The 18484-nt window shown below is 34.6% G+C and overlaps 2 protein-coding genes across 2 annotated transcripts in view; one reads left to right on the forward strand and one right to left on the reverse strand.

Moving 5' to 3' along the window:
• Positions 1-1564: 1564 nt before the first annotated feature.
• Positions 1565-12071, reverse strand: LOC144967528 (uncharacterized). Its single transcript, XM_078904912.1, has 7 exons — positions 11985-12071; positions 9448-9581; positions 8065-8132; positions 6641-6678; positions 6077-6156; positions 4357-4419; positions 1565-2924 (listed from the first exon to the last, which is right to left on the reverse strand). The coding sequence occupies exons 1-7, from the start codon at positions 12043-12045 to the stop codon at positions 2820-2822; spliced, it is 549 nt and encodes a 182-aa protein (XP_078761038.1). The 5' UTR covers positions 12046-12071; the 3' UTR covers positions 1565-2819.
• A 1243-nt stretch (positions 12072-13314) lies between these two features.
• Positions 13315-18484, forward strand: part of LOC144969199 (uncharacterized) — a 24765-nt gene continuing 19595 nt past the window's right edge. Inside the window, exons 1-3 of the mRNA XM_078908312.1 lie at positions 13315-14364; positions 15463-15671; positions 16907-17051. Coding sequence (XP_078764438.1) covers positions 15546-15671; positions 16907-17051 — 271 coding nt within the window. The 5' untranslated portion in view covers positions 13315-14364; positions 15463-15545. The remainder of the gene's footprint in view (positions 14365-15462; positions 15672-16906; positions 17052-18484) is intronic.

An 18484-nucleotide genomic window follows, 5' to 3' on the forward strand; every position in this document is an offset into this window, starting at 1 on the left:
ATCTTCTTACTCCGTGTTGTAAAGGACGCCATAATGATCCTTTCTCCGCATTGTTCCCATCCTCTCAGTGACTTCTGGGCAAACTTGCTTAGAATTATTCCTACTCCCTGTGTATGAATCCCGTCCCCTCTCCCTGAATATAAAATCTTCTCCCCAGACTTGAGGTGTTTCTGTCCGGATTGTATCCAGTGGGTTTCGCTTACTCCAAGTATATGCAGCCTGTATCTTCTCATCTCAGTCACAACTTGAGAGCTTTTTCCTGCTTCATACATGGTGCGAACGTTCCACGACGCAATTCGAAGCTGCTTGTTTGGCGAAGACGTCATCGGGTCAGCAGAGTCCTTTCGGCTTTGTCTGTTGTCCTTCATAAATTCTGTAATTCCAGAAACTCTTCGGTCGCCCAAGCTAAAAAAAAGGATTTAGTTTGTCTGTCTGTGTTTCTGTAACGGTTTGAGTTTAACGGAAAGGGGTGTTAACCCTTTGCCAACCCCCAACCTGGAGGACCAGGTGACTCAAAGATGGGGGAATCACACACCATTAGTCGCCTTTTACGACACGCTGGCTTGGCGTTGGGCTATTCTTGACCCTCTCAGTTGAGGGACCCCGGACACCACACCACCCTAGTAATTCACTCCAACGCTTCTCTCTGGTTTAAAAATATTTATAAAAGTCAAAGGCCAATGGAAGCTGGAAATTATCTAGGTTTCCATAGCATTTAACGATCTTTGGATAAGATGCTAGTATATCTCAAAGTATAAAGTACTTTTCATCAGATAAAACAAACCCGGCTACCCTCAATTGACATCAGTACCTTTGTGTGTGAAGTAAGTTCTCTACCAACTGAGCTATAAGGACCCCCCCCCCCCCCCCCCCCCCCCCCCCCCCTTCTCATTACTAGTGGAGAAAAAAAAAGTAAATGGCCAGGACAGAAAAAAAAAATAATCGAGAGACTGACAGACACGTCATTTTCATCAGGAATGTATATGAATTGGAGTAGAGAAGTGATCCAAAAATCAAAAGAGGATAATATATGTGACTGTTTCCATCCCAGCAAAGAATCCCAGTCATGGTCAAGGCAAAATCAAACTCTCATTCCACGACAGGGACAGAAAGTAATAATATGCCAAGGGGAGAAAGGAAGACAGAGCACGAGTGACCAGTTGGCCTAAAAAGAGTGTCACTGAATTTGAAAAAAAAATGAAGTATGAAGTAGGACGTACTATGCTCCAGAAGTCTTACAGAGACTCAGCACTGCTTTCTTTTATGAGCTCATTTCAATTAGTGGTTGATAAAACAGTGTGCACCTGGCAGCATTTATCGAAATGCACTATTGGGCTAACAGGAATTATAAGGTAATTGTTGTATTATAATTTAATGAATGTAACATTAAAAAATCTCCAACCCAGTGATTGACATTTCAAAGAATTCAAGTTTTGAAAATAGGGACAATTTTCAAACAAAATAATGAACTCGATAGAATGGGACATTTTGTAACTGGAGATCCGTACTAGGATGCAAGTCAGTTTGGCTAAAAAAAAAAAAAAAGAGACTGAAATCCATTCCAAACAAATTCAAAAAGCTTGAAACTTAAATTGAAATGTGACCTACTGCCTCGGAACAGTGTCAAGATGGGATGATCGGAAAGAAAATAAAATCCATTTCAAAAAGCCAGAAATCTGGATAAAGTGGAGCTCTTGCACCCATGTCCATATAATAATTCATAAAATAAGACTGCTACAACTACAAGTAAAATGTGTAACATAATTTGATCAGAGTAAAAAAAGCAACATTTCGGACATGCATTCACAAGTTTTGTCTCTCATTTTCATGCAAACTTGTCCTTGCTAATTAGAGAATTTGTCTCAATTGATAACACCTTTCCATCAGTGTCTTTTGGCAGGAATAGAAGCAATTGTATTCTCTTCCACTTGAGTATTAAGCAACTGATCAGTGCTGCCAACCCTATCCCATGTTAATGTGTACAATGGAGATCCAAAATGAGTAAGATTTTGAAAAAATGCATACAATTATGCAAAACCGATAATTAGTGCTAAATGTGATAATGGGCAATTAGACCATACTAGCAATAATATTTAAATTAATTAATAAGCTCACACTTTATAGACTATATAAATAGTACCAAATACCGGACCCATGTTAACACCTGATGGGTCAAGAAAAAGATAGTGTTTTTAAGGACACCAAAAAAGTGTACGAATGCTAAAAATGCTTAAATAATAGAAATTTAATTATGCGTACAATCCTCAGAAAAATGTGTCCAATGAAAGAAAATGCGTAAAAATACGCATTTTTTTTACCTCAGGTTGGCACCAATGAACTGATGCTAAGAGAACTAGAATTCCTGAATTTATTTGGAACTTCAGCAAAACTTGAGCAACCTTTGTGGATCGAAATGTAGCCTTCGTTAACTTATAGCCTGACATCACCCCTTTGTCACAATACACCAAAATAAAGTAAAAAGTGAGTTGTTATTAGTGCTCAAGGAAACTAACCATGCCTTGGCTGAACCTCTGACTACAACTCAATGTTCATTTTCTTTTGGTGGTCGTTGACTTGTATTGTGACATAATCTTTTGGTTCGTTTCAGGCTATGAATTTACGAACACTAAAGTCAGAATCACTTTATATTTTTTCAAAATCACTGTTTTAAAAAAAAATTCAATACACTAAATTTTATAAAGATTTATAAAGTGGTCTGTCCCTATAATAACTACTACTCTTGCGTAGAATATAAGTCGACTTAAAAGTATAAGACATAGCGCTTATAATAAATATATTTACAAAGATATCAACGTCTGCTACCATAAAGGATTTTTAACAAACATTCCTTTCCATTCTATCGTCTCTGCATCCTCCATTCTTTTCTTGATGAAATTTACTGTATTTTCCAATTTGGATATTTCCTATAGGAAAGAATGAAAAGAAATACAAGTTAATGTGTAGGACTGATATTGGAAACTTCCTTTTCTTGTCAAAACTGTTTTTTTATCATTAATCTCTAAAGTTTGTTTATTTGTTGTCAACAAATATATTTATTAAAAAAAAAATGTAAATAAATAAATAAAATAACTAAATAAAAAGATACAAAAAGTAAAGAATATGATGAGGGGGGGGGGGGGGGGGGAGGATGGAAATGAATGCATCAATAGGATTCCGTGTAAGCTCTAACAGTAATTTCTAAATCCAGTAAAGGAGACAATGTTTAATAAAATCTGATAATTAAAATTCCTTGACTTGTTTTGTTTTGTTTTTTTTGTTTTTTTTCGGTTAAAAAGACAAAATTACAAATATAAAATAAAATGTTAACAAAGGCGCATGGATACTCGATGCATGCGAAATATAATTTGATTATCAATCAAAAGCAAAGAAGAGGGTAGTAGTAAAATTAAGATCAGAAAAAAAATTGAAGTTAAAAAAATAAGATATATGTTAACAATAATAATAATAATAATAATAATAATAATAATAATAATAATAATAATAATAATAATAATAATAATTTTAAGGGATAAAATGCAGGGTGTCCATAAAGTCTTTCCCTGAATTCAAAGACATTATTCTTAAACCGTTATAAATATTTACATCTGGTTTTCACCATCTTTAAGGGAAAAGCCATACATTTATGCCCATTAGTCACAGACCCACATTACATCACCAAATTTACCAAAGTCAACATGAACTGAAAAGACCTCATTTTTCACTCCATCTATTTCGGAAAAGAATTTGGTGATGTAATGTGCAGCTATGTGGTCTAGTGGTATAACACTCGCTTTCGGACCGGAAGATCCTGGGTTCAAGCCTTGCCCGGCGCATAGTTGAGCCCTTGGAAAAGGCTCTTTATTCATTTTTTCTCACCGTACTCAGGGGTAAAATGAACACCTGGCCGTTAACAGTGTTGTCTCTGTCGAAAAAATTGTAATATCGCCTAACAAGCGTCATGTCCTGTCCTACATGTTTAGTGTTGCTGTTGGCCAGGGACCCCTTGTAAAGCGCTTTAAGCATGTTTAGTGGATATTGCGCTATATAAATGCTCTATTTGTTAAAAATGCGGGTTAATGACTAATAAACATATAAGTATTTTTTTTCCATAGAAGATGGCGAAAGCCAGATGCAAATATCTATAACGGTTTTAGAATAATAAGTCTTTGAAATCAGGGAAAGCATTTATAGACACCCTCTATATCCACATCGGATGAAATGAATTAGTTTTATCATCATTAACATATTATTTTATTACAAAGGATTTTAGATAAGTTGGCCTGCGAATATCTAAAATAATAATAATAATTTTTATTTTTTTTCTTTTAAATAAATAAATAAAGAAGAAAGTCTTACCTGTTGTACTTTATCTTGTCTTTTTTCCATCATATTCTCCATACAACTTTCTATCTGATTCAACTAAAAGAGAAATGAAAGTTGCCGTTAAATAAATAATTGTAGAATAAACTATGCGTCAGATATTCGCTCGTTTTACTTGTTTTGTTCTTTCTCTTAAATAACTTGAAGATTAATTGATTTTGTCAACATAAATGGCTGTCATTTGGTAAATCCAGAACCTATCACAAAATCTGGAACCTAAAGTCTACGTTTTTCATTCTTTTATTTTTTTACTTTATTCAATCTTCTTTTAAATTGTATATTAACTTGTACATGGATATTTTTAATGTCAAAAATCTTCCAAATACAAATCTGTACTAACTTAAATTCACTGTCGAACCCTACCCAATCACAACAGCAATTGTATTCTCCATTCACAGAGACATACAGGGATTGCCCTGGAGCGTTGTAATTTTTCAATCTCCACACTCTTTTCTGCTGCATCATCAAATGCTTTAAAGATTGTGTTGTCTCGAAGAAAATGGTTTTGACATTTTACCGTCCTTAACTTATTTTTTCCCTCTCTATAATTTCTGAATTTTGTTGTCCTTTAGGATAAAAAGGTACAAGCATTGAGATGCCAATAGATAAGCCCCAAAAAACATTACGTGAGAAAATGTGGTTGCCAAACACACACATCAGATTGTCAAGATTTGCCAAAGTACTCTATCTTGTGTTTGTAATTGTATTTTAACTACTTCAAATATTTATGACCAATCTCTTCATAATGGGGGTAAACCAGATGCGAAAAGAGGGTTTCAAAGTTAAAATATCCCTAAATATGATATTTTTATACCCATCTTCCTCACCCAAAACTTAACCTCCCAAGTCTCATATTGTTTTTAAATTCAATTTTTTGCATCCCGACATAATGCCATTTTGAACTGATGAACCATGCTTACAACAGTCAAAGATCAATAGACTTGTAGAGGAAGGGAGCATAACCACCCCCCACGTACAGTCCCACTCCAAATGTAAACAATGGCAGTCAGTGCTAAACTACATGAAAAGAAAGGGTATTACCATCAATGGTATGTACTGAAATAAATTTTTTTTTTTTTTTTTTTTTTTTTTTTTTTTTTTTTTTTGTTTGTTGCTTTAGGTCTCTTCCAACACAATTGAGGTTATATGAGAGACCGCTGAAACAAAAAAACAAGCAATCTAACAAAAATAGTACAAATGTAAATCAAAATCATAACCTAAAGATATCATAAGCTAAATTATAAATAACCAAGAACAAACAGGCAGGAGATTTACAGAAAAAAAAATATCCCTGTCAAAAATACAATCACAAACCAAAGAAGCAGGATAGGTTAGTAAAGAGAAGAAGAAACGACATCACTATCGGATCGTACACCCATGCGAACATCATAGGTATATGATTCAAGGGTGATGCTCCCATCCAACCACCCGCGAAATAAAATACTAACTTGTTCTTGAAGACTGATCAATCAGAAAACTATGTGTAATCTTTAACGCTTATCGTCTGCTTGAGCAAACTGATCACCCAACTAGTGGTCTAAAAACAACAATAAAGCACGTTATGAGGTCAACTTCCTTCATTTTATTGTTTGTAAACAATCAGCGATGCTCGTCCATGCAGAATTGAAGCTGTGTCAAAATCCCATGTTTTGATTGGTCAATAATTTAGATTAGTTTTATAAATTCCTTAACTTACCCTTTCTTGAATAAGCAATATTTTCAATTTTAGAGATTCGGCATACTGAGAGAGTTCGAGGCTATTGGGTTTCGGCTCCACTGAAAAAAATAAAGAAAAAAATAGAGAATAACAAGAGTGAAAACCAGGTCTGAATAATGATGATGATAAGGGCTATATGATGGTGATAACAAATCAACAAAAGAAATACTCTAATCCACATATGAATGAACAATTTAAAAGCTAAAATTCCAAAACCTAAAGTTACACAACTCCATTTTTATCTTTCTGATCGTGATTGATACTTTACATTGATCTGAGATAGTTAAGAGAAAATAAAATCAAAATTACATCAAATTTTTAAAAAACAATAATTATATTAACTTCAGGGTTAACAGATTTTCAGCTATGAAAAAAAAAAAAAAGCCATTTATGATGAATGGAACGTTTCTCTGAAGTTGGTGGGTAACTATGTTATATCGCTTTAAAAATAATTTATATTTCTCTCCTTTAATCAAACTATGCATTTTTTCTCAACAAATAAATCTCACGAAAGCCAGACAATATTTTTTGAGGAAAATTTACCAGTTTGAAACCTTTGCACAATTTCCAAGGTAAACGGCCTGAAAGAGATTAAAAAAGAGACACATTATTTTTAATTAATTTTTTAATATTATTTCAGATGGTCAAATAAGATTATAGAATGTAAAGGAATCAACAACAACAAAATTTCTACCACCATGACCATTATTTCCCTTTTGTTGAGCAATGAAAATATTAAAATTGAATACAACATCGAAATATGAATTTCAGGATTTTTCTTAATCAAATGATTAATAATTCTGTATTTACATGGTGGTTGAACAAAACCCACAAGAGCTTTTATATAGCGCAATTTCCACTTAATGTGCTCAAAGTACTTTACAAGGGGTCCCTGGTCAACAGCAACACTTAACATGTAGGACATGATATGACGCCTATTAGGCAATATTACAAATTTTTTTTCTTCTTCTTCTTCTTCTTCGTCTTGTGGAAACCTTCATTATTGTCGAGGATCACTCCACAGTTTGTAGGGTTTTACATTGTAAACTTGTTAAAACTCTGCACATGGTACTAATAAAAAAAAATATATAGATTAAAAAGTCATGTTGTGAACTCTAGCAATCGCGTGAAGGCATGTTGGCAACCTTTTAAAGCCACTTCAGCTGGGAGGCAGCAGCCTCTCATGGTTATCACACTACTATGTTATGACGATCGACCCAATCAGCAAAGTCCGGTCCGCACTCGTGCACAGTCGCGAACCCGCCCGGTAGCATCGTCACAACACAACGTTCAACTAGATGCTCTGCCGTCTCAGGTTCTTGCCCACAGCGGGTACATGTTGGACAGGTGGAAAGTCCCCAATGATGAAGCGCACTTGCCGTTAGGCAGCTCCTCGACCGAAGCTAAATCGCAGCCACTCAGTGCAGTAAGAGGAGCTGGGAGGCGATTCCATAGTCGGGCAGTGGAAGGAAAAAACGAATACATGTGGGCGTCTGTTTTTGATGTTGGGATGGTTACTCTTGCTGTGTGTCCCCTCATAGTTCTTGTGCCGATATCTTTGATGTCATTTGGAAGTTTAAGGCACGAATTTTTATAATATATTTTGTGGAACAATTTAAGTTTAATTTAAGAGACTATGTTGTTCACGACCAGGTACTCATTTTACACCTATGTATGGTAAGAGAATGTGAGTAAAGAGCCTTTTCCATTTGATTCAACTATGCACCGAGCGAGGCTCGAACCCAGGCCCTTCTGATCCGAAGGTGAGTGTTATACCACTAGACCACAGAGCCGCATTTTGAATGCATCTCAACATAAATAGTCCATAGTTTGTTTGTTTTTAAACTTGAAATTTAATATTGTAAAAAAAAAATTGAAAATATTTGCCACTGAAGAAGAAAGCAAGAAAAGAAAAATTGGAACCAATATCAGTTAAAGAATTCTCAATAATAGGGAACAAGCCTTACCTATCATCATTGTCTATCAGCACCATTTTTCCATTTAATGGAATGAAACAGTCCCGGGAATTCCTTACCTGGAGAAAGGAAAAAAAACAACAGAAATTGAAAATAATATATTTACCCTTGTTACACATAACTTATAATCATTTACATTGTTTTTTTTTTGTTTTTAAGGGTTTTACGGCGCTTGCAACACATTAAGGTCATATCAGCGCCAGTAAAAAGGAAGAAAATGGGATAGTAAAAAGTTCTAGAATTACAATAAAGCATCCAAGAAAAGGGAAGACAAAGGGGAATTGGTTCAAATAAGAAACAGGTGTAGATTCCAAAAGCACTCTATCAATGTACTTAGTTTGAGATCACTAAAAGTCTCATCCAGACACAAGCACACGTCCCTGCTAAGAGGAACACACTCAAATGTTTTACAGATCATATATAATATAAAGAAAGCATAATACAGTGCATAACAGAGAGATGATTTACAATGAAAAAAATATCATCTCCCAAAACTAACTATACATTCGACTGTTTCCCTCTCAGCCGCATGGCCAGGACAAAACCAAGTAATCTCATTCCAAGACAAAGACAGAAAGCAATATGGAAAACAGAGATAAGGGGATAGAAGACACAGTATGTACCCCCCTGCCCACTATGGGAGGTCAGGAACCCCACCCAGAATCATTTTACATGTACCCTTGATGCACATAAGATAATCATTTACATGTACACTTGTTACATGTGACAAATAATCATTTACATTTATATTTACCAGTGTTACAAATAACAGATAATCATTTCCATTTACCTTGTTACACATAACATATAATCATTTCCATTTACCTTGTTACACACAACATATAATCATTTACATTAACAAGATACAATGCAATGCGCACAATAGTCCTCATATTTCTCATTTTCACTTATTCCATCTTAATATACAAATTTTACATATATTCTTCATTTTCACAGATTCCTTGTCTAAAACATTTTGCCCAAGCAAGGCAGAGGAAAGCATTTTGGATTATAGTTGATTGCACAAAACATTACTAGATACATATTGATTTGTAAGATACTGAAAGATTTGCGAGAACAGCCTTAAGTTGGAAATCAGCTGGAAAATGAAAAATGTGACAACCTCAAAATCATCACAGACTATTGATCCAGAATCTATACCAACTTGAAAACCAGTCATCATGCAGGTGAGACAGCTGCTCCTTTAAATGAGTCATCAGAACTGAGTACCAAAATTATTAATTTTTCACAGTGTGTTTCTTCGTTCAAAATACATTTCAAAGTAGATGAATGGGACAAAAATTAAAATTACTTACGTGAAATCAAAAATAGTTTCCATTTCGCTATTTATGACTGATAATCTAAAATACCTACCCTTATAATGAGATCAGGATTGTGGAGCTGCAGGTTTGATTTTATCAAATGTGAAATCTCACTGGACTTGTCCTCTTCTGTCATTTCCAGAGTCAAAGTTTCATCTGGGAAGAGCATATCATCTGGAACCAATTCTGTCAAAAGAATAAGAGTGACGTCTTGCTATCTAATTGTCAAAGATTGCCATCAATATATTTAAATGTAAATTTTAAAAAAAATTCTACCTTTAAAAACAGTTTAGATTTAAAGATGCATCTGCATTCTCAAAATAAAAGGCATTCCTAACTAGACAATCCTGGATGAATTTCAAAAGTCACCTTTGACATTATTTTGTCAATTTTACATTGTAAAGTTCCTTAATTTTCACCTTTGGTTCCAAAGTAGATATCCCAATAAAATGTCCAAAGTGTAAATGGTTATTTATCATTTTCATATAAAAGAGCTGAGAGGACTTGTTGAATAAAAATGCAAATTAGTGTATAAACTGATTAAGACATTTAACATTTTCTCATTCATTCTGTTTTGTTGATAAAGTGGAAAACTGAAATGTCCACATTATCTGTTTTCGTTCATCAAATTGAAGCTTACATTCAATTTCACATTGTTATTATAACATTTTCAAAGCACACTTAACACACAATGTTATCTAATTGGTTAACCTCTTTTTGGAAAGGTCACGGTGTGTCTAATTACTAAATTATCTATTGCTACTTGTAATTAAAAATAGTGGTGTGATTTTTACTTTCTAAGGCTCTTGTGAATAAAAATGAGATTCTTTTACATCTATCCAGATAATCGGCAGCAACTTTGACTATCATGCTCATGTCTCATTTTACTTGTAACCTCTGAATCTGAATCTTCCATTGATGTCCACCTTCACTCATTAAGATTTTGACATGAACAATAATATTAAGTTGAAAATTCAGCAGTGACCTAGAAGCTCTGTGAATAAATCTAAAGTGGGTGCAGATGTAACTTCCCGTGGTAAAATTGTTCCAATCTGTGATGGTTCTGGGTTAAAATGAGAATTTTCTGAGGTCTTTGGTGGATGTCAGGGAAATGAAACTGTCCATGTGGGAAGTCTTGGATGTTCGTGTCAGTGTTTGGAGGTCAGGATTTGAAATAGCCACCAGGTTGTTCATCATCTTATACATGGTCAGGCATGCTATTTTCCTAGGAGTTTGGAGTGACTTCCATTCAAGTTGATCAATCCCGTTGCTCACTCTTGATGTTTTCTCATTATTTCCCCGTAACAAAACGGTCATTTCTGTACTGCCTCCAGTTTATCAACAAGGTGTTTTGTGTGTGGGTCCCAAACAGTGCATGCGTATTCAATTTGTAGTCGAACTAATGACTTGTAAGCTTGTTGATTTAATCTTTAAATTTCTTTGAAGGAAACCCAGGGTCCTGTTTGCTTTTGATGTGATGTTGTTGATGTGTGCTGTCCATCCTCGTTCAAATATGTAAAACCAACCTTTTCAACTAAACCCTAATTGAGATTGTCATCTCAAATTGACAACTGAAGTATAATGTAATTTCTTCTTGTCGAAAAGATGGATGATAGTTTACAGTTATTTAATTTTATACAGATGATAAATTGTGGAAATCAGTTATGTGACATCATCAATGTTGTTTTAGAATGTCAGGATAGCTTTTTCGGAACTGACTTCATCACATGTGAACAAGACATGGCTAATGAGAGCCGAATCAATGAGTTAAAAAGGCCGTAATTTTTAAAAAATGAACAATCAGTTTTGATGAATCAAAAACCTAGAAAGAAAGCTGAAGCATGTAAGTTTTTGAAATATTATTAATATCGAAGTTGACCTAAATGAGGGTTGTCTTTATGAAGAACATTTTTTAATTAAAAGAAAAGAAATGCGTAATAAATTCATCAATTCAACATTAAAAAGGATCTGAAATTAAAGCCTTCAACTGTGACAAAAAGGAAAGGTCTAAGACATTTTTATGTGATTCAGGACAGGCCCTCTACTGAGAAGACAACATCAAATTCAAATGGGCAAGGAAGATGCTCTTTACGGAATATTGCATTGTATAAAGAGGGACAACATGGTAGTAGTTCCATGTTATTGATGCTAAGTCTATTCAACTAAATACTAAACTAATACTATCTCATACCTCACTCTAACTCCACACCTGTATCTGACTTTTTTTTTATAATTATAACTCAATTCAAAACTCAAACTTCGCACCGCCTTTGCCTTTGGTTGATATTGACAATAATAACAGCGCAGCAGTTGTCAGTTGATGCATTAATTCTTTGACGTTTGTTGCAGCATCCACCTGCAAAAACCTTACTATCTAGATAACTGCACCTGCAAATCGCACTACAGCTGTTTGATTGTGAGTGACAAAGGACTGACTGACTGAAACTGAAAACTGAAGAAGAATCTGAAAAGTGAAAAGATCCCATCTTTACTAGTTTTACTGAAAATTAAAAGAGACAACTATTTGACATTGAAACACATGATAAATGAACAATTAAAACGTTAAAAATTTAAAACAATTATACAAACCATTGTGATACAATCTTCGAACTATAAACCTAATTTCTTTCTTGGTTACAACAGCCATCATTATTGTTTATGTCAATCTGATTGACCGGAAATGTTGATTGTTGAGGAGAAGTCGTGTTAGTAATAGTTCGTATTATTATTAGTATCATCATCATCATCATCATCATCATCATCATCATCATCATCATCATCATCATCATCATCATCATCATCATCATCATCATTATCATCATCATCATCATTCTTATTATTATCATCATCATCATCATCATCATCATCATCATCTTGAGCTTTTATTATAACGCGATATCCACTAAACATCCTCAAAGCGCTTTACAAAGGGCCCTGATTAACAGCAACCTGAGAACGAGACATGACGCCTATTAGGCGATAGTACATTTTTTCCGACAGAGACAACGCTGTTAACTGCCAGGTACTCATGTTACACCTGAGTACGGTGAGAGAATGTGAGAAAAGAGCCTTTTGCAAGGACTCAATTTTGCGCCGAACGAAGCATCGGCTATTGTACGGCTATGTGGTATTGTGGTATGACACTCGCTTTGGGATCGGAAGGTCCTGGGTTCGAGCCTCGCTCGGCGCATAGTTGAGTCCTTGGAAAAGGCTTTTTACTCACATTCTCTCACCGTACTCAGGTGTAAAATGAGTACCTGGCCGTTAACAGCGTTGTGTCTATTGAAAAGACTGTAATATCACAAGCGTCATGTCTTGTTCTACATGTTATGTACATGTTATGCTGTTGTCTAGGGACTCTTTGTAAAGCGCTTTGAGCCTGTTTAGTGGAAATCATAAGCTAAGCTCAGAATTAAACACGACATGATATCGTTTTGATATGATTGCCACATATGTGACCCAACGCCTCAAAACGGTATAAAGTCGGGATGATTAAGATGCTGAAAATTGAATTTTTAACCAGGCATATAGACTTGCGTTGAGTTAATAATATGCTCTATTGAGGAGAATGAATATCATATTTTAGAGTACTAAATACCAATAATTCATATTTTTGACCAGTTCAGCTTTAATTTGACTATTTAGCATCTGGTTCATCCCGATATAATACCGTTTTGAAACGTTGGGTCACAAAATATTTTTTGTTTTCAATTGCATCAAAATCCTTCGTAATTTGTTTGATGATAATGGAAGGTGCGTATCACCGTAGCCATCGGTATCACGGACTTTGAGTTTCTGATTGACCATTGGTGGATTATCATCTGCCTATTGAAGTGAGATGAGTTGACCACAACCTACTATCCGAGACGGAAATACAAAGACATGAAACTTCGAGATAGAAGGCAGAAGGGTTGCGTATGAGGACTTGTCTTTATGAGAAAAGTTTTTTTAAACTTTTTTTTTTTTAATTCTAATAAAATTATCAATTCAACTTAAACAAGAGTTTGAAATTAAAACCTTCAATTGTGACAGAATATTTACAGGTCAGAGACAAAACATATTATGTGACTCAGGACAGGTGCTCTTACTCTAATACTGAAAAGAAGAATGAAAAAGAAAATATCTGACGCCTATCTGAAAACAGGCTATGTCAAGTCGGTAAACATCCTATCACTCATATGAATCTTTGTGATATAGATGGAACGTAGTTAACGTCACTCAGGTCTTTTTTATTGTTTTTTTTTGTTTTTTTTTTTTTTTTTTTTTTTTTTTTTTTTTTTTTTTTGTTTTTTTGCCATCCACGTTTATGAGTAATTCTCACTAAATTGTATCAACCAGACTATAAAAGTTCATGGTTACACATAGTTTTGTGCGTTGGTCCGTTATACTTCCGGATGACAATGTTGTGAGCTTCTTAGCCAAGCGCATACTATCTATAATTAAAACTGGTTTTTGCAGCTTCTAACTCCAGTTAGGTGATTACGTCTCAATAAATTCTATCTCACAGACTATAAACTTTAAAGGTTACGCATACCATCAATGAATGATGGGATGATCGAAGGAAAGAGAGCTAGAGGAAGACAAAGAATGACTTATTTAAATAACCTAAGAATGGCCAAATGTGATTTTAAAAGCAACCCAGATTTCATGCGCACCGCAGAGGATCGTGATTCGTGGAGACAGCTGACCGACAACCTGCTCAAGAGCACAAGCCACGATGGATGATGATGATACTCAAATGGTATGTTGACCGACTTGACATTGCATACGCATGGAGCTCTTAAGTTTCTTGTCTCGATAGTATCACTGTAGTCTTGGGTTCTACAATGATTACATTTAATAATAGCTGATAACTTATCACAATCTACAGGACACGAGGATCGCATTATATTGAATGTTATATAAAATGGTACGTTTATTTCATTGGCCGAGCGCTACGACAACAAACAACGGAGATCTGCTGAGACAGGTAAACAATTGCATTATTATTATTATTATTATTATTATTATTATTATTACTACTACTACTACTACTACTACTACTACTACTACTACTACTACTACTACTACTACTACTACTACTACTAGTATAATTATTTTCATTATCATCGTCATTATCATTATTAGTGTTGTTGTTGTTGTTATTATTATTATTATTATTATTATTATTATTATTATTATTATTATTATTATTAACATTATCATCATCATCATCATCATCATCTCATCATCATCATCATCATCATCATTATTATTATTATTATTATTATTATTATTGTTATTATTATTATTATTTTATTATCATCATCATTATTATTATTATTATTATTATTATTATTATTATTATTATTATTATTATTTATTATTATTATTATTATTATTATTATTATTATTATTATTATTATTATTATTATTATTATTATTATTATTATTATTATTATTATTATTATTATTATTATTGCATCCGCTTCATTCCGACCCAAAACCAATTTAAAGCCGCTGGGCGTATTCTGGCGCACTTAGAACGCTCAGAAGAAACAATAGCATTACCTAATGATTTGACTTACCTCAGACTTAGAACATTTCGCCAGCAAAATAGTCTGGCTTCGCAGTCTTCTATGTCCCCGCCACCTCGAGGGATTGAATTCGTCCAAACCGACTTCCATCTCGTATAATATGCATCTCTGTCCGTAGTCAGGGAATCTGCGTAGAAGAGTTGTCGGGACTTATGTCGACGCGAAACGGGGGCACCGTCCAATATGCGTTTGAGAGGGGTATCCCCATTCCCCCTCTCTTTGATTTTATTAAGCCATAAGGTGGCAAAACTATATTAGTAGCAGGATGTATAGTCAAATACGTATGGTTATGATGTAAAAGAGAAGGATGGATAATATTTATTAACGACTGGTATTTAGGCTAGAAAATAAGATGCCATCACTCTGAAACCAGAAGATCAGTTGAACAATATCTATTATTTATATATATCCATTCATCCTGAGGACTGATTCCACACCTCCAAGGAGATTGGAACCAGTACTTTGACATAACACTATTGTTTCCATTCCAGGTCCTTCATCAAAGTGTTGCTGAGTGACATCTCCTCCCTCTTTCATCCCTCGTTCCATTCCATTTAGGCTTGGTTCATAACATATGAAAATGGGATCATATTCAAACCTTACTTCTTTCATCTGTGTGTGTTCCGTGTTGATACACATCGCCGCAACACACTTATGCCTCATCACTCCAAGACAACGAGGAGACATGGATATCTCTAAGGTACGATCTGGAACAAACGCGACGTGCACTTATTTGCAGGTCTGATAACCCAATTCCTAATGAGCTCATTGTTGCAATGGAAATCTCCAAAAAATGACGCATAATATTGATCATTACAACAATGTTAATCGAGGCCCATAAATGGGTTAGGATGTCTGACCTGCAGCACCTTGAACAATTATTATTATTATTATTATTATTATTATTATTATTATTATTATTATTATTATTATTATTATTATTATTATTATTATTATCATCATTATTATTATTATTATTATTATTATTATTATATTATTATTATTATTATTATTATTATATTATTATTATTATTATATATAGTTTTTGCCGTTATCATGATGATGATGATGATGATGATGATGATGATGATGATGATGATGATGATGGTGATTATGATAATTATAATGGTGATTATATGAGTGGTGGTGGTGGTAGTGGTATGATGATTATAACGATGAGGATGATGATGATGATGATGATGATGATGATGATGATGATGATGATGATGATGATGATGATGATGATGATGACGATGATGATGATGATAGCAATAAAAATGATGAAAAATTATATGTTGGGAAATGTTATTGATTTTTGTTTGTTCTAAGCTGTTTTCTTCACCAACTACTCTTTCATCCATTATTAAATCAAATTAACCAAGTTAACTGCCGCTTTGGAAAAACACGTATTTAAAAATTTGGCCAGAAAAAACTCGTCGTTCAAAAATCGATCTTTATAAATAACCCTCGTCTTGGCAAAAACTCTCAATCCTGAGACTACGCGAAGTCCCAGGTTTGAGAATTTTTGCTTTTCTGGCCAAATTTGTAGATACATGTTTGTTTTTTTAGAGTACGGTGTGATTGTTTTCTGTTTCATTTTTTTTTTCTTTGGTTATGTTTTGTTTGGGTTTTTTGTTGTTGTTGTTTTTTTTTTTTTTTGTTTTTTTAATTTAAGTGACAGATTAAGGAGCAGGCACTTGTGTAAGATATAAATATAAAAAAGTGTCTATGACAAAGCATAGAGAAAAATACAAGGAAAAAAATGAAACACCTGCAAAAAACGAAAAACAAAACTTAACAAAACCAAAACAAACAAACAAACACCCCCCTCCACCAAAAAAAAAAAAAAACAAACCTATAGATAGAGATAATGGTGATTTTAAAAAAGCAAAATTATAAATCACTTTTTGTTTCTTACTTACTTCATTCACCCAGGGGGGTAGTCGCACCTGCTTCCGTCATGGCGGTCCATGTGGTGGTCAAGCCCCCGAGGACCCTCCCAAGATCCATCTGGAGGCAGGAAGACCAGTCTTCATCAAATGGCAACAAAACTACAATCACTACACCGTGGGCTATCCTGGTAGGTCATCTCTCATCTCTATCATCCCCCCCCCCCCCCCACCCCAGTCTCTCTCTCTCTCTCTCTCTCTCTCTCTCTCTCTCTCTCTCTCTCTCTCTCTCTCTCTCTCTCTTTATCTCTCTATCTATCTATCTATCTATCTATCTATCTATCTATCTATCTATCTATCTATCTATCTATCTATCTCTCGTCTCCTTTACTACAGAGCCATTAGGCATATATATCCGGAGTTATCTCAGTTTTTATAGACAATAGCATTTTCTTGCTACCATTTGGATAGAACGCTAGCTACCACAAAGTACATTCCGCCAGGTCTAAAAGACCCAACCACCTAATTACTGCTGGGTGGACAGCACTGGCGGTCGGTCTATTGAGCAAAGTTGTTTTGTGCCGCCCTATAATTCTCAAATTCAGCAGATACTGCTTTTTGTCTCACTTTTTGCCTATGCTGATTTTCGTTATCACTCTCTCCTGTCTTACTTGCCATGATTGGTACCTGTAACTACTGTACGAAGGTTGTGCGTCATCACGGACGGCTCTCTTTTTCTTGTTGCCCCACGCGAGGCTGATGACGTGCGACAATGAGCTGAGGGTGGGGTATGGGGCTACCATGAGCCAAAAAGTCAACAGGCCGTCCAAGTATTTTATATAAAAGACTGTTTTCTTCTGTTTTAAAACCGCGGCTATCCACTTCCCACCACAAACAACTGATACTCTTGATTGCTAAAATAACTAGGTCAGGCCGGCAAATTTAATTTTGCACACCTTGAGGCCTGACTTGGGAGAAATCAAAACCATATCAATTTTATCATTGAAAGAACAGGTTTGTTGTAATCAAACCATACGGATGAAGAAAATTACAATAAATATAGATCTTATGCTATTCGTTTTCCTCAAATGGATGTTAATCATCAATAAGAATATTAGACAAATCATTCACCGAGTAGAGCCCCATGATGCTATAAATAAGATTCACAGTCCATTATCCCGACATACACAGCAGTTCAATTTGTAGTTATTAGTTATGTTATTGTCTTTGGAGTAGATAAGAAGTGCATTGAGGTTGGATTTTCTATTCCTTCTATTAATGACTGTTATCACAGTTGATATTCGAAGGAAGAAATTTATATGGCAGTCTAATTGCTGTTGTCATGTTGTTCTTTTTAAAAAATGATATTCACAAATCTCAATGAACAGACGTGTATCGCAATCCATACCGGAACAACAATGAAAGGATCCATAGACTTCAATGATTGGATGTTATACAACTTTTTCTGTAGAGGAAAATCGACAAATGGACCTCTTTTACATAATATATACCCGTCGTAAATGCCACTTATGTGAGTATATCTCTTCAAAATTCAAACCACATATGACCCCCCCCCCCCCCCCCCATTTTATTTTTACACACAATATACACACATTCTAAAAGA

This window comes from Berghia stephanieae, chromosome 3 (assembly GCF_034508935.2).
Source record: "Berghia stephanieae isolate SIO BIC M18660-M18661 chromosome 3, UCSD_Bste_1.3, whole genome shotgun sequence".
NCBI lineage: Eukaryota > Metazoa > Mollusca > Gastropoda > Nudibranchia > Aeolidiidae > Berghia > Berghia stephanieae.

Coding starts and splice junctions, on each gene's coding strand:
- LOC144967528 (XM_078904912.1), bottom strand. CDS start 12,045: ATGATGGCTGTTGTAACCAAGAAAGAAATTAGGTTTATAGTTCGAAGA. Junction 8,133..9,447: donor ATCCTGATCTCATTATAAGG/GTAGGTATTTTA, acceptor TCCTTTCTCCAG/GTAAGGAATTCCCGGGACTG. Junction 4,420..6,076: donor TATTGCTTATTCAAGAAAGG/GTAAGTTAAGGA, acceptor TTTCTCTTTTAG/TTGAATCAGATAGAAAGTTG.